The 18,858-nt window shown below is 41.0% G+C and overlaps 1 protein-coding gene across 2 annotated transcripts in view; it reads left to right on the forward strand.

Moving 5' to 3' along the window:
- The window catches only part of brinp1 (bone morphogenetic protein/retinoic acid inducible neural-specific 1), a 186,328-nt gene that overhangs the window by 75,783 nt on the left and 91,687 nt on the right, over window positions 1-18,858 (forward strand). For both annotated transcript variants that reach the window (XM_072692747.1, XM_072692753.1), the window contains exons 3-4: window positions 3,858-4,048; window positions 17,637-17,806. In XM_072692747.1, the coding sequence (XP_072548848.1) occupies window positions 3,858-4,048; window positions 17,637-17,806 (361 nt within the window). The remainder of the gene's footprint in view (window positions 1-3,857; window positions 4,049-17,636; window positions 17,807-18,858) is intronic.

Genomic DNA, 18,858 nt, shown 5'->3' on the forward strand with positions numbered 1-18,858 from the left:
GTGAATAAGAAAGGATGAGTGCTTTTGCTGAGGGCAGGATTAACTCGTAAGAATGGACGCAGGGGCGTGATTGGACCGAGCTGACCCTGACCGATGCTGGCCTCCCTGCTGAGCTGGACAATGAGCAAAAGTCCTCATAAAAACCGAGTGGCTTCATTAGTGAATTGTGGGGAATAGTACGTTTTCCGAACGAGCGAAAGCGTCACGAGGGACGGATAAGCGCTCTTAAAGACTTGAGCCGTGCTGCGCTTGTTTACGAATCGTGCTTTAGTCTGTTTGGTGCCCTGCTCCTGTGAAGCGTGCGGCGAGTGTGGCGGCGAGTGTGGCGGCGAGTGTGTGGAATCTGAATGGCTGGGAAAAATAAAAGGCGCTGGTAATTAATTTGCCTGTCGGGAATCGCTCGGCTGTGATTGACTCATGCAGTCGCGCTGAATACAGCACAGAAACACAGCTTGCAGTAAACAATTAATAACGCCCCTTTATTCATACACTGCTGACCGAGGGAGTTATCTAGATCACAGCACCTGTGCTCCTGGAAACCACCTCTGCTCGGCACATTTATTGGTATCTTCCTGCTGGCTAGCTCTAGGTGGTTACTATGGTGTTGCTAGGTGGTTACCAAGACATTGCTAGATCTTTTCTATAAGATCCCAGATGGTTGTTACATTGTCTTGCTATGTGGTTGCTAGATAAGTGCTAGAATGTTGCTAGGTGGTTGCTATGGAGCTGACAGCTGCAGTGGCATCCCTGGTGGTACCTAGGTATTTGCTAGGTGGTTTTATATAGGATCCCAGATGATTTCCTACATTGTCGTGCTGTGTGGTTGCTAGGTAATGTTGCTAGGTGGTTACTATGGAGCTGCTTAGTTGTAGCCAGGCAATTGCAGTGATATCCCTGGTGGTTCCTAGGTATTTGCTAGGTGGTTACTACAATATTGCTAGATCTTTTCTATGGGATCTCAGATGGTTGCTACATTGATGTGCTGTGTGGTTGCTAGATAAGTGCTAGAATCTTGCCAGGTGGTTGCTATGGAGCTGCTTAGTTATTGCCAGGCAGCTGCAGTGGTGCAGTGGTTCCTGTGTATTTGCTAGGTGGTTACTATGACATTTCTAGATCTTTCATATAGGATCACAAAGAGAGAGTGAGGAATTTCGGGTTCAGGCAGTTGCTAGGCTGTTGCTAAATGGTCAGTGGGGGAACCTTTTTTGGTATGTAGTTGCTATGGAAAACTAGGGGGTTCCTTCTGGGTTGCTTGGTAGTTGCTAGGTGGTTACTCAGGTGGTTGCTGTGGTTGTGATTCTGGCAATGATGGCTATGATACTGCTAGATGTCTGCTGTAGTATCCCAAGTGGTTGTTATGGTGTTACTACGTGATTGCTTGGTGGTTTAGATGAAATTGCTTAGTGGTTGCTAGTGTGTCTCTGGTGGTTGCTTACATCAAGAGTAAAATGAGTTTCAGGCAGTTGCTAGGCTGTTGCTACATGGTCAGTGGGGGAAACTTTTGGTATGTAGCTGCTATGAAAAACTAGGGGGTTGCTACTGGGTTGCTTGGTAGTTGCAAGGTGGTTACTATTGTGTCAGCAGGTGGTTGATGTGGTGTTGCTGGGTGGTGGCTATGATACTGCTAAATGCTTGCTGGTGTATCCCAAGTGGTTGTTATGGCTTTCTTAAGTGATTGCAAGGGGGTTTATATGGAATTGCTTAGTGGTTGCTATGGAGCTACTTAGTAAATCACAAAACTGACTAGTGATACGACTGTGTAAGATGCTAGACCACTCATAAGGAGATAAATTGGATTGAGGAAGGGAAATCTTACCACTGTAGAAGAAACCTAAAACATTGTGACACTGGGAAAGAAAAGTGATGTGAGGTGGTTACCAAGGCCAGAGGAGAACCTACAGCATAGCATAATTTTGTGGTGTGTACCAAACCTATGAGCTCTCAATCCTTTTCAGTCGTCAGATCAGTGGGTAACTAATCCGGGGCATCCTGAGGAGCTGGTCTTTTGTAGAGCGTAATTGCTGTAGAAGTTAGGGAAACGTTAGAGGAAGTGGCTGTTAGTGCTGAGATGCCTTCTTTGTGGTGATGCTTGGGTAAATTACCAATCCTTGAGGGCCGTCACCTGCGTCCCCAGTTACCTCCTTTCCTAATGATTAACGGATCTCCTGAGGGCGCTTGGAGAGTCAAGTGGGAGCCGGTGCTGATGCTGGATATCTCCATGGCGATGACTCAATGGTGCTGATTCAATGCTTAATGAAGCACTTCAAGCCTCTTACTCCGTCTCAGGCCCATTGATAAAGTCGGCCATTTGTGCTGGAAACAGTAAAGGCTCTTTATGTGGATGATCTGGGTTCTGCGGGAAGAACTGAGAACAGATGGAGAACCTTTGCTTTATGTGTTTTAAATGTTCTGAAGTAACATCGGAAGGAAATGCTATGCTATGGTAGGAGACCTGGAAGGACACAGCCAGGACTTACCTGGGAATGCCACAGCTTTTCTGGGAAAATAGACAAGACCTAAATAGGGCTTTTGTTTTTGTAACATTTACAGGAAATGAAATGAGGCCTTCAAAGAAAAGGTCACGACCCCTACTGTCAAACATGGTGGAGGTTCACAGACGTTTTTTTTTTTATTTAGGGTTGTTTGCAGTGCTTCTGGCACTGGATGTTTGGACTTTGTGAATGACATCATGGAATTATTATGAAAGCTTTGCTGGATGGAAGTTCGTGGAATAGTTTCCAGTACTGCGGTCGATTACAGTAAGCAGATTTGTGACCTCTGTAGATGCTGATCTCATTTGGTACCAAGAGATTAGTCCAAAATCTGGCCTCTGGAAGAAACCAAGTACATTCATCGCTGCTTACTTAGTGAAGACAATAGTCACAGACGTTGATGAACCAGAAGCTGGTAATTGGATGCGATTGGATGCGATAGTGTCATTGTTGTTGCCTTTATTTAGATTTCCTCTCAAGGGAAAAAGCAATTGATTTCTTTCCATGAATTTTTCACTCCATCAGATCTTGTTGCCTGTGCTTAATTACTGTTTACCAGTGCACACACATCGGCATGTGATCTGAGGGCCCTGAAAAAATGTACCTTAGCAAACATAATATTTCAGAATACCAAAATCTTCAGCAGGGGTGCCATAGATGGTGAGAGTTCAGACAGTTCTAAGGGCCTGTAATTGACAAGGGCCCTAAAGTATTATATAAATAAAAGTATTAATTGAGTTTTGTTTGAGTTGTGGGGCCCAGTGTAATTAATTTTAATGGGGCCCCTGCATTTTGGCTTCTTGAGTGACCTGTTTTTTTTATTTTATTGTGATTATAATTCATTTGCCATCCGTTTGTAGCTCCCCCTAGCACTAGCAATGCTCCCAAAACTAAGAGGGTAAGGACTTAACACATGTCGCCTTCAATATACATGCGAATCCAGCCTCTTTTCAAACTGAGGCCGATATGCCGTTACCGGGCAGCCGACACGGCCGGAGAAAAGCGACAGGCCCAGCTAACGGCATCTCTTAAGAGTGATGATGGGCGTGAAAGAGCGCCATCTACCCACCCGGAGAGAGCACGGCCGATTGTGCTCACTCAGATTCCGGCTGTTGATGGCAAAGCAGCATTGCTCGGTATTCGAACTCGCGACCCCCGACTACTGAGCTGCTCAGATCCCCAAAACATCCCAAAAACACAGACCTTCTTTTTCAACCATACTTGTCTTGTAACCATCATTGAGTCTCGTAGAAGTCTCGTAGATCCACATCATGGCCTGGTTTATTGCAGTATTGCAGGGACAACAAGTTCAGTTTGGCCACGGTCCCAAAATCTCACTGCGCTCGTTGCTTTGTGTCCTCACAGGGAGTTTGCACGTTGGAAGGTGAGGAACACGGCCATCGAGAGGCGGGACCTGATCCGTAACCCCGTCCCACTCATGCCCGAGTTCCAGAGGAGCATGAGGCTGCTGGGACGACGGCCCTCCACCCAGCAGTTCATCGATACCATCATCAAAAAATATGGCACCCACATCCTCATCTCAGCCACACTGGGAGGTAAGCTCTTTATTTAGCTATTCTCATACCTGCAAGGACGCAGATGTTTGGCTCACCCTGCGTTTATTCCCTGGAATCAAGGACGTTTGCTAAGGATAGTAGATGACCTCAGTGCTACCTTTTAAAAACAGCAGTCCACGGCATTCATGAAGTGCCTCACGATTGTGTTAACCTTTCTGGAACTGTCCAAGTGGTTGGATAGATATCCCGAAAAGTTAGCCTGATGTATTTTATGGTGTACCACAGGACTCCGTATAAGGCCTACTGTTTTTTCACTGTGCAAGCTTCCATTTTTAGACCTTTTATAGCTATGCAGATGACCTCATTTTACCATCATTTTATTTACATATACATAAACTGTATGGACAAAAGTATTGGGACATCTGCTTATTTGATGCTTTTTCATCAATCAAGGGCTTTTAAAAATGTCTGCTACTTTTGTTAAAGTAACTGTCTCTACTGTCCAGATAAGACGAAGGCTTTCTACTAGATTTTAGACAAGGATGGCTGTGAGGATTTGATTGTATTCAGAGACAAGTACGTCACTGAGGTCAGGATGTTGGGCGATGATCACCACCAAAAAAGTATTGGATGTTCTTCCACTGCTTCACAGCTTAATGCTGCTGGGGGGCTTTATACCCTATACTCTATAGCCCACTCCTGGCATCATTAGGCAGCATTGTGCCAATAGGTTCATGTAGTTTATCTGCTCCAGAGTCCTATTTTATTGGCAGTACTTCTTCTCTACAGGGACTAGACTGGACTAGAGTAATGTAGTAGAAGGGGTGTTCACAGACATTTGGACGTGAACAAAATAGAAATAATAAAGATTAAATTAAATCAATGCAATAACAATGTAATGTGATATGCGATGGTGATATTCTCACTGGGACAGATGCATTACAGTAGCACTGTTTATGTAAATATACACAGGTCAACTTCAGATTTGACTTATATTTACAGCAGTGCATCTTAATAGCTGTTAAGCATATAAATACAATTAGCGATTAGCTATTAGCTGTTATTAATATAAGCTGCTGTTGAGATGCACTGGTGTAATTAATCAAACAGTGAAGTTGATCGCAAGATGCACTGCTGTAGTCCATCTGTAACAGTGAAGATATCACCCGTAGTTACAGTTACAGTGTTACTGCATGTTATTGACACTTAAAATAAGAAAATTTATTAGAAAGTGGGACCAAAAGTAAAATGATAGCAGAAGTAACATACAGAGTAAAATTTTATCATTTAGATAACTTTTATAATACAGTAAGATTGCACTTAAAATTGCACTTTTAATAAAAAAAGTAATACAATTAATTCTACATTTTAATTTGTTAATAAAATCCAAAATATCACTGAAATAGAAAACTGAATTTTAGACGTTACAAACCCATAAAAGGAGGATGCATGTATATATAAAGTCCAAAACAACATAATTCTAAATATTATATAATTATTTTATATAATAATATATCAAATTATATATATATAGCCACTATATATATATATATATATATATATATATATATATATATATATATATATATATATATATATATATAGTGGCTATATATAAGTATATACATGGTGCCTCAGCAGTTAGAGCTCCTGGCTATTGATGACAGGGGTGTGGGTTTGAGAGATATATATTGTGGGTTGTGGGTTTTATATATATATATATATATATATATATATATATATATATATATATATATATATATATATATATATTTTAGAACATTGCAAGTTCTAAAACTTTTGATGACATATATGTTTGTGTGTGTGTGTGTGTGTGTGTGTGTGTATGTATATATACCCTATCAGTCAAAAGTTTTAGAACTTGCAATGGTACAAAGTCCCGTGACCTCAAATAGTACAAACCTCCGGGGGTTTCTGAGCTGAATATTAAAAAATGATTTAGATTGTGGGGGAAAAGAGGCATTTAGTGCAATAGAAGTAAATTAGGCTTTGACAGCTAATGCAAACAGTTGATTATTTAGAACCCTGTTATCTCCATTAAATCAGTGTAAAATCTTAACACTGGACCAAGTCTCAGGTTTGATAGGTGGAGAGGCTTGCGCAGGTCATGCGACACTGACCGTGGACTACTGACAAATAGAGTCTTCTAAAAGGGAAAAATCCTCCAGAGTGTGCTTGTCTGCTTGTTTGCATTTTCATCCGTTAAATGAAGTAATACAGGTCCTCATTACGGCTGCAGGATGCGGCTTCGTATAGACTCAGAGCTGCCAGTGAGACTGCTGTGAAACGTAAGCATGTTGGTTTTCCTGAGGAGAGAGCAGCTCGGGAGAAACGTCTCCAGTTGCAGTATTATACTCTCCCTGGCTGAGCGGTTAAGCCCCATCGGCTAATTATGGCACAGAGAAATATAATAAAGACGTGAAATATGATCCCTAGCTTTAAACACACGACAGAAACTGAACTCCAGGAGTGGGTCCGGTTCAGCCGCGGACACACAGCCCAGAATACGGTTGTATGATGATTTATGAGTGTTCAAGGAATCTAGGTCATCTGTGTCTATGATTCTGTCTTTCAGTCTCTCTTCCTCACACACACACACACACACACACACACATATGTATATATATATATATCATCGCTGTCCAGTGAAAAACATGTATCTCCAAAATGGTGACTTTACAGGAGAACTAAAGTAAGAGTTTATTTAGTGATTTAGAGCATTTCTATTGGTCCATTCATCTGCAATTATTGACAATTATTGATTGTATAGAAGCAGTGACAGGGTTCAAACCCTGGAGAAATGTGCTCATAACCACAGCACTGCATTGCACCTAGATGTTAAAAAAATGCAGCAGTCAGTTCAACTGTAGCGATTTTAAAAAGTTGTAATAGATATTAATAAAATTCAATATAATATTAGAATATCATACTATTATAATATAAAAATATTGTTGGAATTGGGATTTTTTATAATCCCATCTATATATATTTGCCAGTGGATTTAAAATATAATTATTTAAATAATATATTAAATAAATATATAAACAATATTTAAAAAAAAAAAAAAATCTAAATAAATTGCATTGTAGTTTGATGGTTTGTAATGATGAATATTTTGAATATATTATCAATTACTTTGCATTATAAGTTAATAATTATTATAATATTCAGAAAGTAACATATGGAATAATATTTTATATTTTACATAACTTTTATAATACAATAAGATAAGCAATAAATGTAATACAATTAATTCTACATTTCAGTTTGTTAATATCGGAAATAATACAATGAAATTTCATAGTAAAATAGAAAAATTTAATTTTAATTTGTTAATAAAGTCAAAAATAATTTTGAAATAGAAAACTGAATTTTAGACATTTTACAAATCTATAAAAGAATATATGTATATACATTTTATTTTACAAATTTAAATGAATACATCCAAGACAACATAATTATATATATAATAATTAGCTATATATATATATATATATATATATATATATATATATATATATATATATATATATATATATAGCTTTACTGTAATGATAATTTACGGGAAAAGAAAAACACCTAGTTAAGTTTCAGTGGACGTCACTTTGGAGCATTTCTATTGGTCCATTCATCATGGAAATTTCAGTGCATCTGCCAAACTCAAATGACGTGAACAAGTGAAAAAACAAAACAAAAAGGAGATTCATGGTTTTTGTGTGATGTAATAATATGTGTAATGATAAGTGTGTTTGGTTTTGTGAAATTTAGAGCAGGCCTCGTTTTAGCAGATGGACTTCATGGAGGGGGGCATTATCAGTGTATACACACACACACAGCAAGTCTTATTTAAAATCATGTGGGAAAAATATCATAATAGCGTACAATTTTATAACAAGAGCCCTTAAAAAGAAATCATAATTTTACCAAAATGTCCTGATGCGCATTGTTCCCCCAATAATCAGAACCGACTCATTGACTCAGAGATTCAGTCAGATTGCAGACTCTCTCCCTCGCTCTCTCTCTCTCTCTCTCTCTCTCTCTCTCTCTCTCTCTCTCTGTCTGAGACTCTCTCTGCAGCCGCTTTAACCTCGAGGCCGTGCTGAGATGGAATTGTAGCCCAGAAGTCGCCCATCTCAGTCCTGTGCTGAACATTAGAGTGTGTGCCGTAGCGTCGCTGATAAAGCCGGAGTGGTGAGATGCACACAGAGAGTGGCGGCCTGCAGCCATTACACTTACAGTAATAGAGAGAGCGAGAGAGAGAGCGAGAGAGAGCGAGAGAGAGAGCGAAAGAGAGAGAGATGCTCTCTTTGCCAGTCTATTCTCCGGAGAGTGCCTCCAGAGATGAGTTGTATTCAGAGAGGCCTGATCATTTGTGTGTTGCTGCTCTCCAGGCTTTGTGTGTGAAGCCCTCAGTATATACACACACACTCCCACCGTTATTGAGGGAGGTGGTCCATTAATGCTCCTCTGAATCCACTGTAGGGGGATTTTTTTGTGGCTTCTTGTCATTCGTGAAAATCTTGCTATCCCTGTTGTTCTTTGGCTGTAGAGATCTAGAGTGATTGGCGTTTATCTGTACATTCAAATCACATCATTATTTCTATAAGTGCAGAATTACTTATTTATTCATGTGGTTGCTTACATAAACACATTATGGGTAATATTTATTATTTATTTTGAGTTCTGGGCTTTCTGTTTATTTCTGTGTTCATTTTGGTATTACTGGATATAGAGTGAATATAATATGTGTGTATATATATATATATATATATATATATATATATATATATATATATTCACATACATATATATATTTTTTTGTCATTGTAAGTCATTTCCACATTACAATGTTCTACATGTTTACTTTTTTTTTTAATCCACAACATTTCCTAAAAACATATTGTCCACCCTCAGACATAACATCTTTATGAATATAATTATTTTTTAATTCATCCATTTTCAGTCATATTCAGCCGTATTTACAATAAAACCTGACATGGTGGTAAAGTTCTTCACACGGTCAAGTTTCTGACCTAGCACACGTCAACCAAATTAACATCACATTCTCTTTGCATTAAAAGTGTAATAATTAAAATACTAGTTAAAACAATATACAATATAAAATCATTTCAGAATTTGTTTTGTTCCTGGCTGTTCCAAAGGCTTAAATGATGTTGTTTCATTATTTATAGACAAATCTAATTAGTGTGACGGGGTGGTAAGTCAAACTGGGACACACACACATAATATTTTCTTATATATTAGATGCAAATGGAATGCTGGTCAATATGGAGATATAAAAACATTGCAGATGCAAAAGATACCTGTTATATTATATTATGTTAAATTATATATAGAGTCATTTTACTAATGTATTTACATATTTTCAATGTATCATTCTATTCTATTTCTGTTTCATAGAATTACTCATATTTTGGGTCATTCTACGTCATTCTGTTGAGTCATGCGCTACACCTGTGGTGCTATGCAATGTTACTGAGCTGTTTAGTTACAGGTCCGGTAAAGTAAAGAACACTTAGCCTAATTTACAATGTTAAATCAAATTATTTCAGTTAGATGTTTAATTAAAACCAAAGATTTATGTCATCCAAACATAATTTTGAACTAAACTGTAAAATATGTAATTTTTTATATTTTTGTGTTTTTAGTATTGAGGCAAATTTTGTTGCACAGAATCCAATTTTATCTTATCTTTATCTTTATATATATATATATATATATGTGTGTGTGTGTGTGTGTGTGTGTGTGTGTGTGTGTGTATGTGTTTTAAACAAACTGTTCTTTTTATTGTTATTTATTTATTTTTTTTTACAATTCTTTTAAACTATAATTTTAAACTAAATTGTTTTGTTGAGTATTTTTGTTGCTGAGGCAGATTTTGTTGGATAAACTAAAATGTTGACTCAACATATATATATATATATATATATATATATTTTTTTTTTTTTTTCAATAAAACCTTTTTGTTTTTAGAAAAAAAGTTTCTATAAACTATCATTTTAAACTAAATTGCAGAACCTGTTTGCTGAGTAACTTTTTTAAAAATAAAAAATAGATTACAAAATAACAATAAAACAAACAATAATTTTAAATTAAATTGCAAAACTTCTTTTTTCTTGTTATTTCATGTTACTACTACTGAGGCAGATTTGGTTAAAACCTTTCAACTAAAATTGTAATATATATATATATATATATATATATATATATATATAGTAAACTATACATTTAAACAAAAATGTAATTTTTATAAATACTTTTTTCAAATATTTTATTCGTTTAGATGAAAAAAATGCTATAAATTGTACTAAAGAAGCACCATACTCTTTTACATCTTACCTGTAAGAGTTTGTTCTTGACACAAAAATAAGTTTTCACCAAGTAGCTACAAAATAAGTTTTTTTCCAGTAGTCCCTTCATTTTCCTACAGCAGTACTGATGCTATCTGATGAGGTGCAGGGCCGCTACATCTGCAGTTTGTTGTGGCATCTATTATGATACATGTCAAACTGGGTAAGAGTAATGACCCCGCAGGGTAAACTGCGCACGAGTAGATTGCATTTCATGCTAATACTCTACACTGACCTCTAATGACCAGGTAATGTTTTTTTAATGAGCTGTAATTGTGGGCTCGTGTCTCCGGCCACTGTACCTGCCTCCACTTTAACAAGGCTCAAACGGCTGGCCGTCACAGCTGCCGTCTTAAAAAGGCGCTATTGGTAATCCACTATCATGGAGTTCCCAGATATTTAAGAAGCAAGCTCCCCCTCAACCCACCCAACCACCCTCCCACCCACCACCACCATCATCTTACACGATATGACCATAAAACTGAACAGAAAATCAATGGAACCAATATGCCCGTTCTAGCCGGCGGGACCCTGATAAATCACAAACAGGTGTAGTGCTGAGAAACGAATTGGACCGGAGTGTAATATCTGACTGCGGGCCATAATGGAGGAATCTGAAATGAGTCACGGGGTCGTGTTTAATCAGACTCCCGCCCGCACAGCTCCACTTTGCTTCGACTTACCAGATGAGGAGTGAATTTGGGCCAAAGCTGACTCCAATAAATATTCCAGAAAGCAAAATAATAAATATCCTGCAGCCTCCTGTCAGCTTGAAACGACTAGTCCAGGCTTCAGGACGACTGCTGCTGTACTGTAAGTCCAATTTACTGTAGGAAACAGCTGTGAGGAACCTTCAGAACCTTCTGGGTTCTGCTTTGAGAGAGAGAGAGAGAGAGAGAGAGAGAGAGAGAGAGAGAGAGAGAGAGAGAGAGAGAGATAAAAGAGAGAGAGAGAGAGAGAGAGAGAGAGAGATAAAGAGAGAAATAGAGAAATAGAGGGGATAAAGAGACAGAGAGAGAGAGATAAAGAGAGAAATAGAGAGAGAGAGAGAGAGAGAGAGAGAGAGAGAGGGAGATAGATAAAGAGAGAAATAGAGAAATAGAGGGGATAAAGAGAGAGAGAGAGAGAGAGGTAGAGAGAGAGAGAGAGGGAGGTAGAGAGAGAGAGAGAGTGAGACAGAGAGAGAGAGAGAGAGAGAGAGAGAGAGAGAGAGAGAGAGGGAGTTAGATAAAGAGAGAAATAGAGAAATAGAGGGGATAAAGAGAGAGAGAGAGAGAGAGAGAGAGGGAGGTAGAGAGAGAGAGAGAGAGAGGGAGGTAGAGAGAGAGAGAGAGTGAGAGAGAGAGAGAGAGAGATAAAGAGAGAAATAGAGGGGATAAAGAGAGAGAGAGAGAGAGAGAAAGAGAGGTGATGAGAGAGAGAGAGAGAGAGAGCGGGAGGGATAAAGAGAGAAAGATAGATAGAGAGGGGGTAGAGACAGAAAGAGAGAAATGAGAGAAACGAGAGAGAGAGAGAGAGAGAGAGAGAGAAGTAAGAGAAGAGGAAAAAAGAGAGGGAGAAGAGGTGAGAAAAGAACAGGGGGCGAGGGAGGGTGAGATGAGAGAAAGGGAGGGGCTCAGAGGTAGAGAGAGGAGGGGAGAAAATGAGAGAGAGAGAGAAGAAGAGAATGAGAGAGAAAAAAAGATAGGAAGAGAGGAGGGAACGGGTGGCAAGAAAGAGAGAATTAGAGAGACAGAGCGAGAGAGAAGTAGTCGGTTCTGCAGCTGGGGACCCCCCGTATCCAGTATGGATGGTATGGAGCTCCATCCAGTACTTTTGGGATGAGTTGGGGAGTTGGTTGGGGATGATGGAGGTGGGCTAGTGATCATCATCCAACATCCTGACCTCACCGACGCTCTCTTGTTGCTGCTGAATGCAATCAAATCCTCACAGCAATGCTCCTCCAGAATCTAATAAAAAGCCTTCTTCCTCCCTGGACAGTAGAGACAGTTACTCCAACAGAAGCAGGATCAACTCTTTCTTAATACTTTGGTTTGAGGAGAAACAATGAATGAGCAGGTGTCTCAATACTTTTGTCAACATAGTGCAGCTGAATGTATTTAGGGTGTGGTGTATCCTGGCCGCCAACTGGTGCTGACGTTTGACCCTGGGTTGCGAGAGGAATCCAGAGGAAAGACGATAACTGCAGGTTAATAGATGGTCATTATCTTGGCCAACTCCATATCGGGGTCAAGGGTGTGTGTGTGTGTGTGTGCCTGTGTGTGTGTGTGTGTGTGTAACCATCGCCAGCCCAAGGATAAAATGGCGCTGCTCTTTTTCTACTAAGCAGAATCAGTCAGGCATGAACCATCCGCTGCCTCTGGACACCAGGAGTCCAAGTCAAGTGACCAATCGCCACAAAGCCCCTCCGGCTAATCGGCCAATCACAGCACAGGGGGGCTTAGTGCATGTGACATGTTTCTGAGTGATTTCCAGATATTGCTCTGTGGCCTTTAAACACTGTTATGGAAAAAGAGAGAGAGACATGCAGAGGGAGAGAGAGGGGGGGGGGGAGGGATAGAGAGAGATAGAGAGAAAGAAAGAGAGAGAGAGAAAGAGAGAGAGATGTGAGAAAATGATAGAGAAAGCGAAAGAGAGAGAGAGATGAGAGAAAGGGAGAGAGAGAGAGAAAGAGAGAGAGAGAGAGAGAGAGAAAAAGAGAGAAAGAGAGAGAGAGAGGAAGAGAGTGAGAGAGAAAGAGAGAGAGAGATGTGAGAAAATGATAGAGAAAATGAGAGAGAGAGAGAGAGTGAGAGAGAGAGAGAGATGTGAGAAAATGATAGAGAAAGCGAAAGAGAGAGAGATGAGAGAGAGAGAGAGAGAGAGAGAGAGAGAGAGAGAGAGAGAGAGAGAGAAAGAGATACAGAGACTACATGACTTTCAGGTTCTTCAGATCATCACACCCTTCATTTTACACCACCAACAGTTCCACATACTAAACCTGTGAGACACTCGTCAGGGGCTTACAAAGCATTGGCGATCACTCGGCAAGCTCTAGGATCTCGCCTTCCAGCAGTTCACACACACATAGCGCCAGTGTGCCTCTGAGGCTTTTGTCTGCAACCTCCACAAACAGTTGGCATCTCGCAAATGAAGAAGGTGGCATTATCAGTGGTTCCCTCAAGAGCCGGTCTTCTCTCGCTGTGGTGCTGTGCCATGCTGAGAGCTTTAAAACCCTACAATAAAAAGATCAGAGCAGAACACAGGCCAGTGGCCTCCACACCAGCTTGTCCAGACCAGTGAGAATCCTCTGTAGGAACTGGCCAGTCATATAAGGCCTTGTCCTCCGGTGCAGCTTGGATGCCAGAGAGTAGACCTGGGGGAGGATCTACTGCAGGCAGCAACGATGTCCATCTATTAGGGTGACCTTCGTAGCCCGATTCGTCTGTTCGGTCTGCTCGTCTTCCAAGAGCCGCAGTACAGAACCCAGATCATGGCTTTCAGACCAGGGCCAAACCCAAAGACTGCTAAGACCTTCCAAAATGTGGATGCTGAAAGCTGAGCTTGGTTGCCTGTGACCAAATGGACTAGTAACTTCTACTGGACATCCATTAATGCCTGGTGCTCCTCAGTGCATCGCTTAGCTCCACCAGGGAAAGTGGCCTCTCAAGCCCCATAGCAGAATCCTCTGCAATTGCTGGTAGACCCTCAAGGGAGGCCCTCTCCAGCTCTGGCGGCTCGCTGTATTCACTAGAGTGCAGTTCAGTGCAGAACTCAGCTGTTTGCTGACGAATCCCTGTAGGGTCTGACAGCAAAGCACCAGCCTTAGACCATCGGCTGTGATAGTTCTTAGATTCCAGACTGAGGAAGAACTTCAGGATCAGAGAGCCTGAATAAAGTCTCGCTGGACTCTGTTAGGCATTGGAGTTCCTCTCTTTCTATCTCAGGACTCCTCAGGGTTATGTCTTTTGTGACGCTGGAAGAAAACTGCTGACATAACTGTTTCATGTGGACTTTGCCGAAATCCCACCACTGCTGTAAAGTTTTAAAAGATGGCTGAGTCGCCCCAGGCTCACCTCAAACGAAGGGAATAAAAATCTCTAGAACTTGATAGAAATGTTGATTTGCCTTAAAATACCAACATCTCCCACCACCTCCTCAGCTTCAACCGGCTGAGGTACCCAGTGGCCATTCGCAGCTTATCGCTGTAACATGCTTTGTCAGGGTGTTTGTGCAGGGTTGTTTGAAACCGAAAGGATGCCCAGCATGGTTGCGGCATCCCCCGGTTAACTTCCGGGAGCCTTTATTTAGCACTACTCATTTCACACCCATTGACGATAACATGAGGAGCACGTTATTGGCGGGTCTCATGGTCAGTCTTGGACAATGTGATCCACAAAGGGACAAGGGGTGGATCTACATATCAGGCAGCAGGTGAGCAGTCCTTTCCTTAAGGTGATGAAGCCTAAGAAGCTGAGCCACCTTTAAAAAAAAGAACTAGACGTTGACTGGGTCAGAACATCTCCAAAACATCTGGCAGGTCATGTGGGGTGTTCTCTCCATGCTGGGTCCGGAGCCCACCAGGACTCCTAACACCACCTGGACCGTATAGAGAACTGTGTTCTCTGGAATGATGGTTGGTGGAGCTCCATCCAGCACTTTTGGGAGACTGAGTTGGGGATGATGATGAGGTGGGATGGTGATCATCATTCAACCTCCTGACCTCACTAAAGCTCTTGTCGCTGAATGCAATCAAAGCCTCACAGCAATGTTCCTCCAAAATTCAGGAGGTTTTTGGTAGGAAGCCTACCAAAGGTGCTCCAAGGAAAGGCGACCAGTGAACCGGCGACAGGGTCATGGGCACCTAAGGCTCCTCGCTGAAGCTCATGGAGGCCCCGCCCACCTCACAACTTCCAGGCCAGACATCAGAGGACCATGGGAGAATGCGAGGTACTCCATCAAAAGCAGGATAAGTACCCTATCCGGTCCAGGAGGTATTGGGAGTCCTGGTGGGCTCTGGACCCAGCACGACCCGAAGATCAGGACAGGCGGATTAGAAGATGCATGGCTGACTGAGTAAAGTGTCCTTGGGCGGGGCTGACGAACATTACAGGCACTATCGTTTACGACGACGCCAAGATCAAAGACTAGGCTCGTTAAACAGATATCACACACCCCGGCTGGCGCTGTGAAGGTGCTTTTTGGCTTTTTCACAACGCCAATCCCCCCTTTCATCCCCCTCCCCCTTCCAGAGTGACCTCGTCCTTTACTGTCTGTCACAGAGTAGGCCTGAAAGAGTCACAGACCTGGTCATTATATGAGTTGACACCAGCCTGCATATTCCAGGCATGTGTGTATGTGTGTGTGTGTGTGTGTGTGTGTGAAGTGTTTGGTGTAACAGGTCAATGACAGTGCTTGACATAGTGCTTGTCAGGCAGTAGCACACAGACACAGACAGGCAGCAGCAGACTACATGCTGCCAGGAATGAAATGCTGGCGGCATTGGACTCGGAAAAGCAAAGTTTTCATACACACACACTCTCTTCCACACACTCACACACACACACACACACACACACACATGAAAAAAAATGTCACAGAGAGTGGCAGGAGGAAAAAATGCTTTTGACCTGCAATATGTCACGACATTTTGTGAGTGGCTGTAGCCTGCAGTGTTTGGAGTGATCCACTTTTTTAGAGCCGGATACCTCTGAATCCACCCCGCCTGTGAGTTCCTGCCGGCACAGCGCCTGAGCAGGCCCCCCACCCCCACCCCGGAAAAGCACAGAGGGGGCGATAGAGCGCTAGAAAATGCTGGAAATGAAAAGAAAAGACAGTAGACAGATAGAAAGTCACAAACGTACCAGATGTGGGACGTCGTATTTATGGATACAGTGCAAAACATGGTATTGCGGTTGGTGTAGTGTAGTGGGTGTAGCCTAAAACTCAGTCAACACCAGTCAAATTCTTTGGGCCACTTTGAGAAGATCCCAACTGTGAGGTTCTAGATGATGTCTGGGTCAGAACAGCTCCAAAACATCAGGTATCCGGTCTTGTGGGGTGTTCCCTCCCGGTGTGCAGTGGTCAGTACCTAGGAAGGACAACCGGTGAACCAGCGTCAGGGTCATGGGCACCTAAGGCTCCTCACTGAAGCTCATGGAGGTCCCACCCACCTCACAACTTAAAGGACCTGAAGAATCTGCTGATAACTTCTGAAGGTGTCCAGATGCCACAAATCTGGCACAGCTGCTCTTCTCTTTTTACATGCACTATCTGGACAAAAGTATTGGGACACCTGCATATTCACTCTTGCAGTATCAAGGTTATTAAAATAAAAAATACAAAAAATCTGATCCTGCTTTTGTTGGAGGAACTGTCTCTACTGTCCAGGAAAGAAGAATGCTTTCTACTGGATTTTGGAGGAACATTGCTGTGAGGCTTTGATTGCATTCAGCGACAAGAGCTTTAGTGAGGTCAGGAGGTTGAATGATGATCACCACCCCACCTCATCATCCTAAAAGTATTGGATGGAGCTCCACCAACCATCATTCCAGAGGACACAGGTCTTCCACTGCTCCACAGCTCGATGCTGTTGGGGGGCTTTATATGCCCCTCTATAGCCTACGCCTGGCATTATTAGGCAGCATGGTGCCAATAGGTTCATGATGTTTGTCTGCTCCAGAGAGTCCTATTCTATTGGCAGTCCTTCTTCTCTACAGGGACTAGACAGGCTGAGCACATCTGGGTGCAGCTTAAAGTAGCTGAATGCATCCATAAAAAGGGGTGTCCACAAACTTTTGACATACAGTGTATTTAAAAGCTCATGGACTGAGCATTGTAGACGCCACATCTGCCGTTGCTGTATGAATCTAAGGGTGGAATACATGGAATAATGCAATAATGCCTTTATGAATGTTAATGTAGGTCTATGTCAGCTGTCAGGAGTCTTGTGTAGGTGTTGGGTAGCTTTGCTGATGCAGTCTTATTACAGTCTAATTAATAACAGAGATATTGCCCACATTAAAGATATCATTTTTGTAGTGCCTCACTTTTCTCATCACACCCCACTAAGTTTTACTGATTGGTTGGTTTCTCATTAGTGCTGTGATTAAATATGCTCATTACATTCAGACCCACTTTTACGAGTGTATGTATAAGGAGAACTGCCCCCAGAAAATGACCCCCTGATGCTGGGCCTGACTTTCTGCATCTGCTGACTGAGCTTTTCAGCAACTGTTCTCTCTTCTGTGCTGTAGGCGAGGAGGCGCTCACCATGTTCATGGCCAAGAACAAGCTGGACCGGAAGATGGTGAACGCCACGCAGGGAGTGGAGGCCCTGCACCAGCTGGCCTCTTCATACTTCATCGACCGGGACGGCACCATGCGCAAACTCCATGAGATCCAGATCTCCACTAATGCCATCAAGGTAAAGAATGAAGTCTGTAAATATATGCACACACATATATATTTACAGATAAATATATTTAATAAATGAATAGCACGCGGTCTGTTGCATTTCGCTTCAGTGTGGTCGTCTGTACATAGAGCCGAACGCAGAAACCCTTTGACTCAAAACAGGCTCATAATAAAAGCCGATGGGTAGTTGCCTCGGCTTTGTGTGATGGGAAGTATCATCAGTGAACAGTCTGTCAACAGCTTGGATATTAAGAGGTCTGAAAAGAATAGCTGATAATGTATAATTCAAATTGCAGCTTTATTTCTCTCTCTAAATCCTATTTCCAACAGTGTATAGAATAAAAACAGTAATTCAGGCTGGGATGCAAGTTCATTCAGTTTCAGAATACATTTATTTATTTATTTATTATTCATTTTACAGAGTGGGGAGGGGAGGTGGAGGGGGAAATTTGGAGGGTAAGGTTGAGACTAAGGTGTTATTTATTGTGGGGCCCTGTAGAATATAGCATAAATAATGCAAATTTAAAATAAAATGGAAATTAAGAACTAAAAAATAAACAAAAAAATAAATTATATTACATAAGAATTAAATAAATTGTGTTAAATTAAAATACGGTATTAAGCATAATATATTCCAAATAATTTGGTATATGTAAGGTCAATGCCCAACAATTTATAACATGAAAAAAAATCTTTTATTTATTTATTATTCATTTTACAGAGTAGGGAGGGGAGGTGGAGGGGGGAGTTTGGAGGGTGAGGTTGAGACTAAGGTGTTATGTACTGTAGGACCCTGAAGAATATAGCATAAATAACGCAAATTTACAATAAAATGGAAATAAAACAAAAAATAAATTATATTAAATAAGAATTAAATTAATTGTGTTAAATTAAAATATGGTATTAAGCATAATATATTCCAAATAATTTGGTATATGTTAAGCCAATGCCCAACAATTTATAACATGAAAAAAAAAAAAAAATAAAATAAAATAAATAAATAAAAAAAAATAAATATATATATATATATATATATATATATATATATATATATATATATAT

This window comes from Salminus brasiliensis, chromosome 1, assembly GCF_030463535.1.
Source record: "Salminus brasiliensis chromosome 1, fSalBra1.hap2, whole genome shotgun sequence".
NCBI lineage: Eukaryota > Metazoa > Chordata > Actinopteri > Characiformes > Bryconidae > Salminus > Salminus brasiliensis.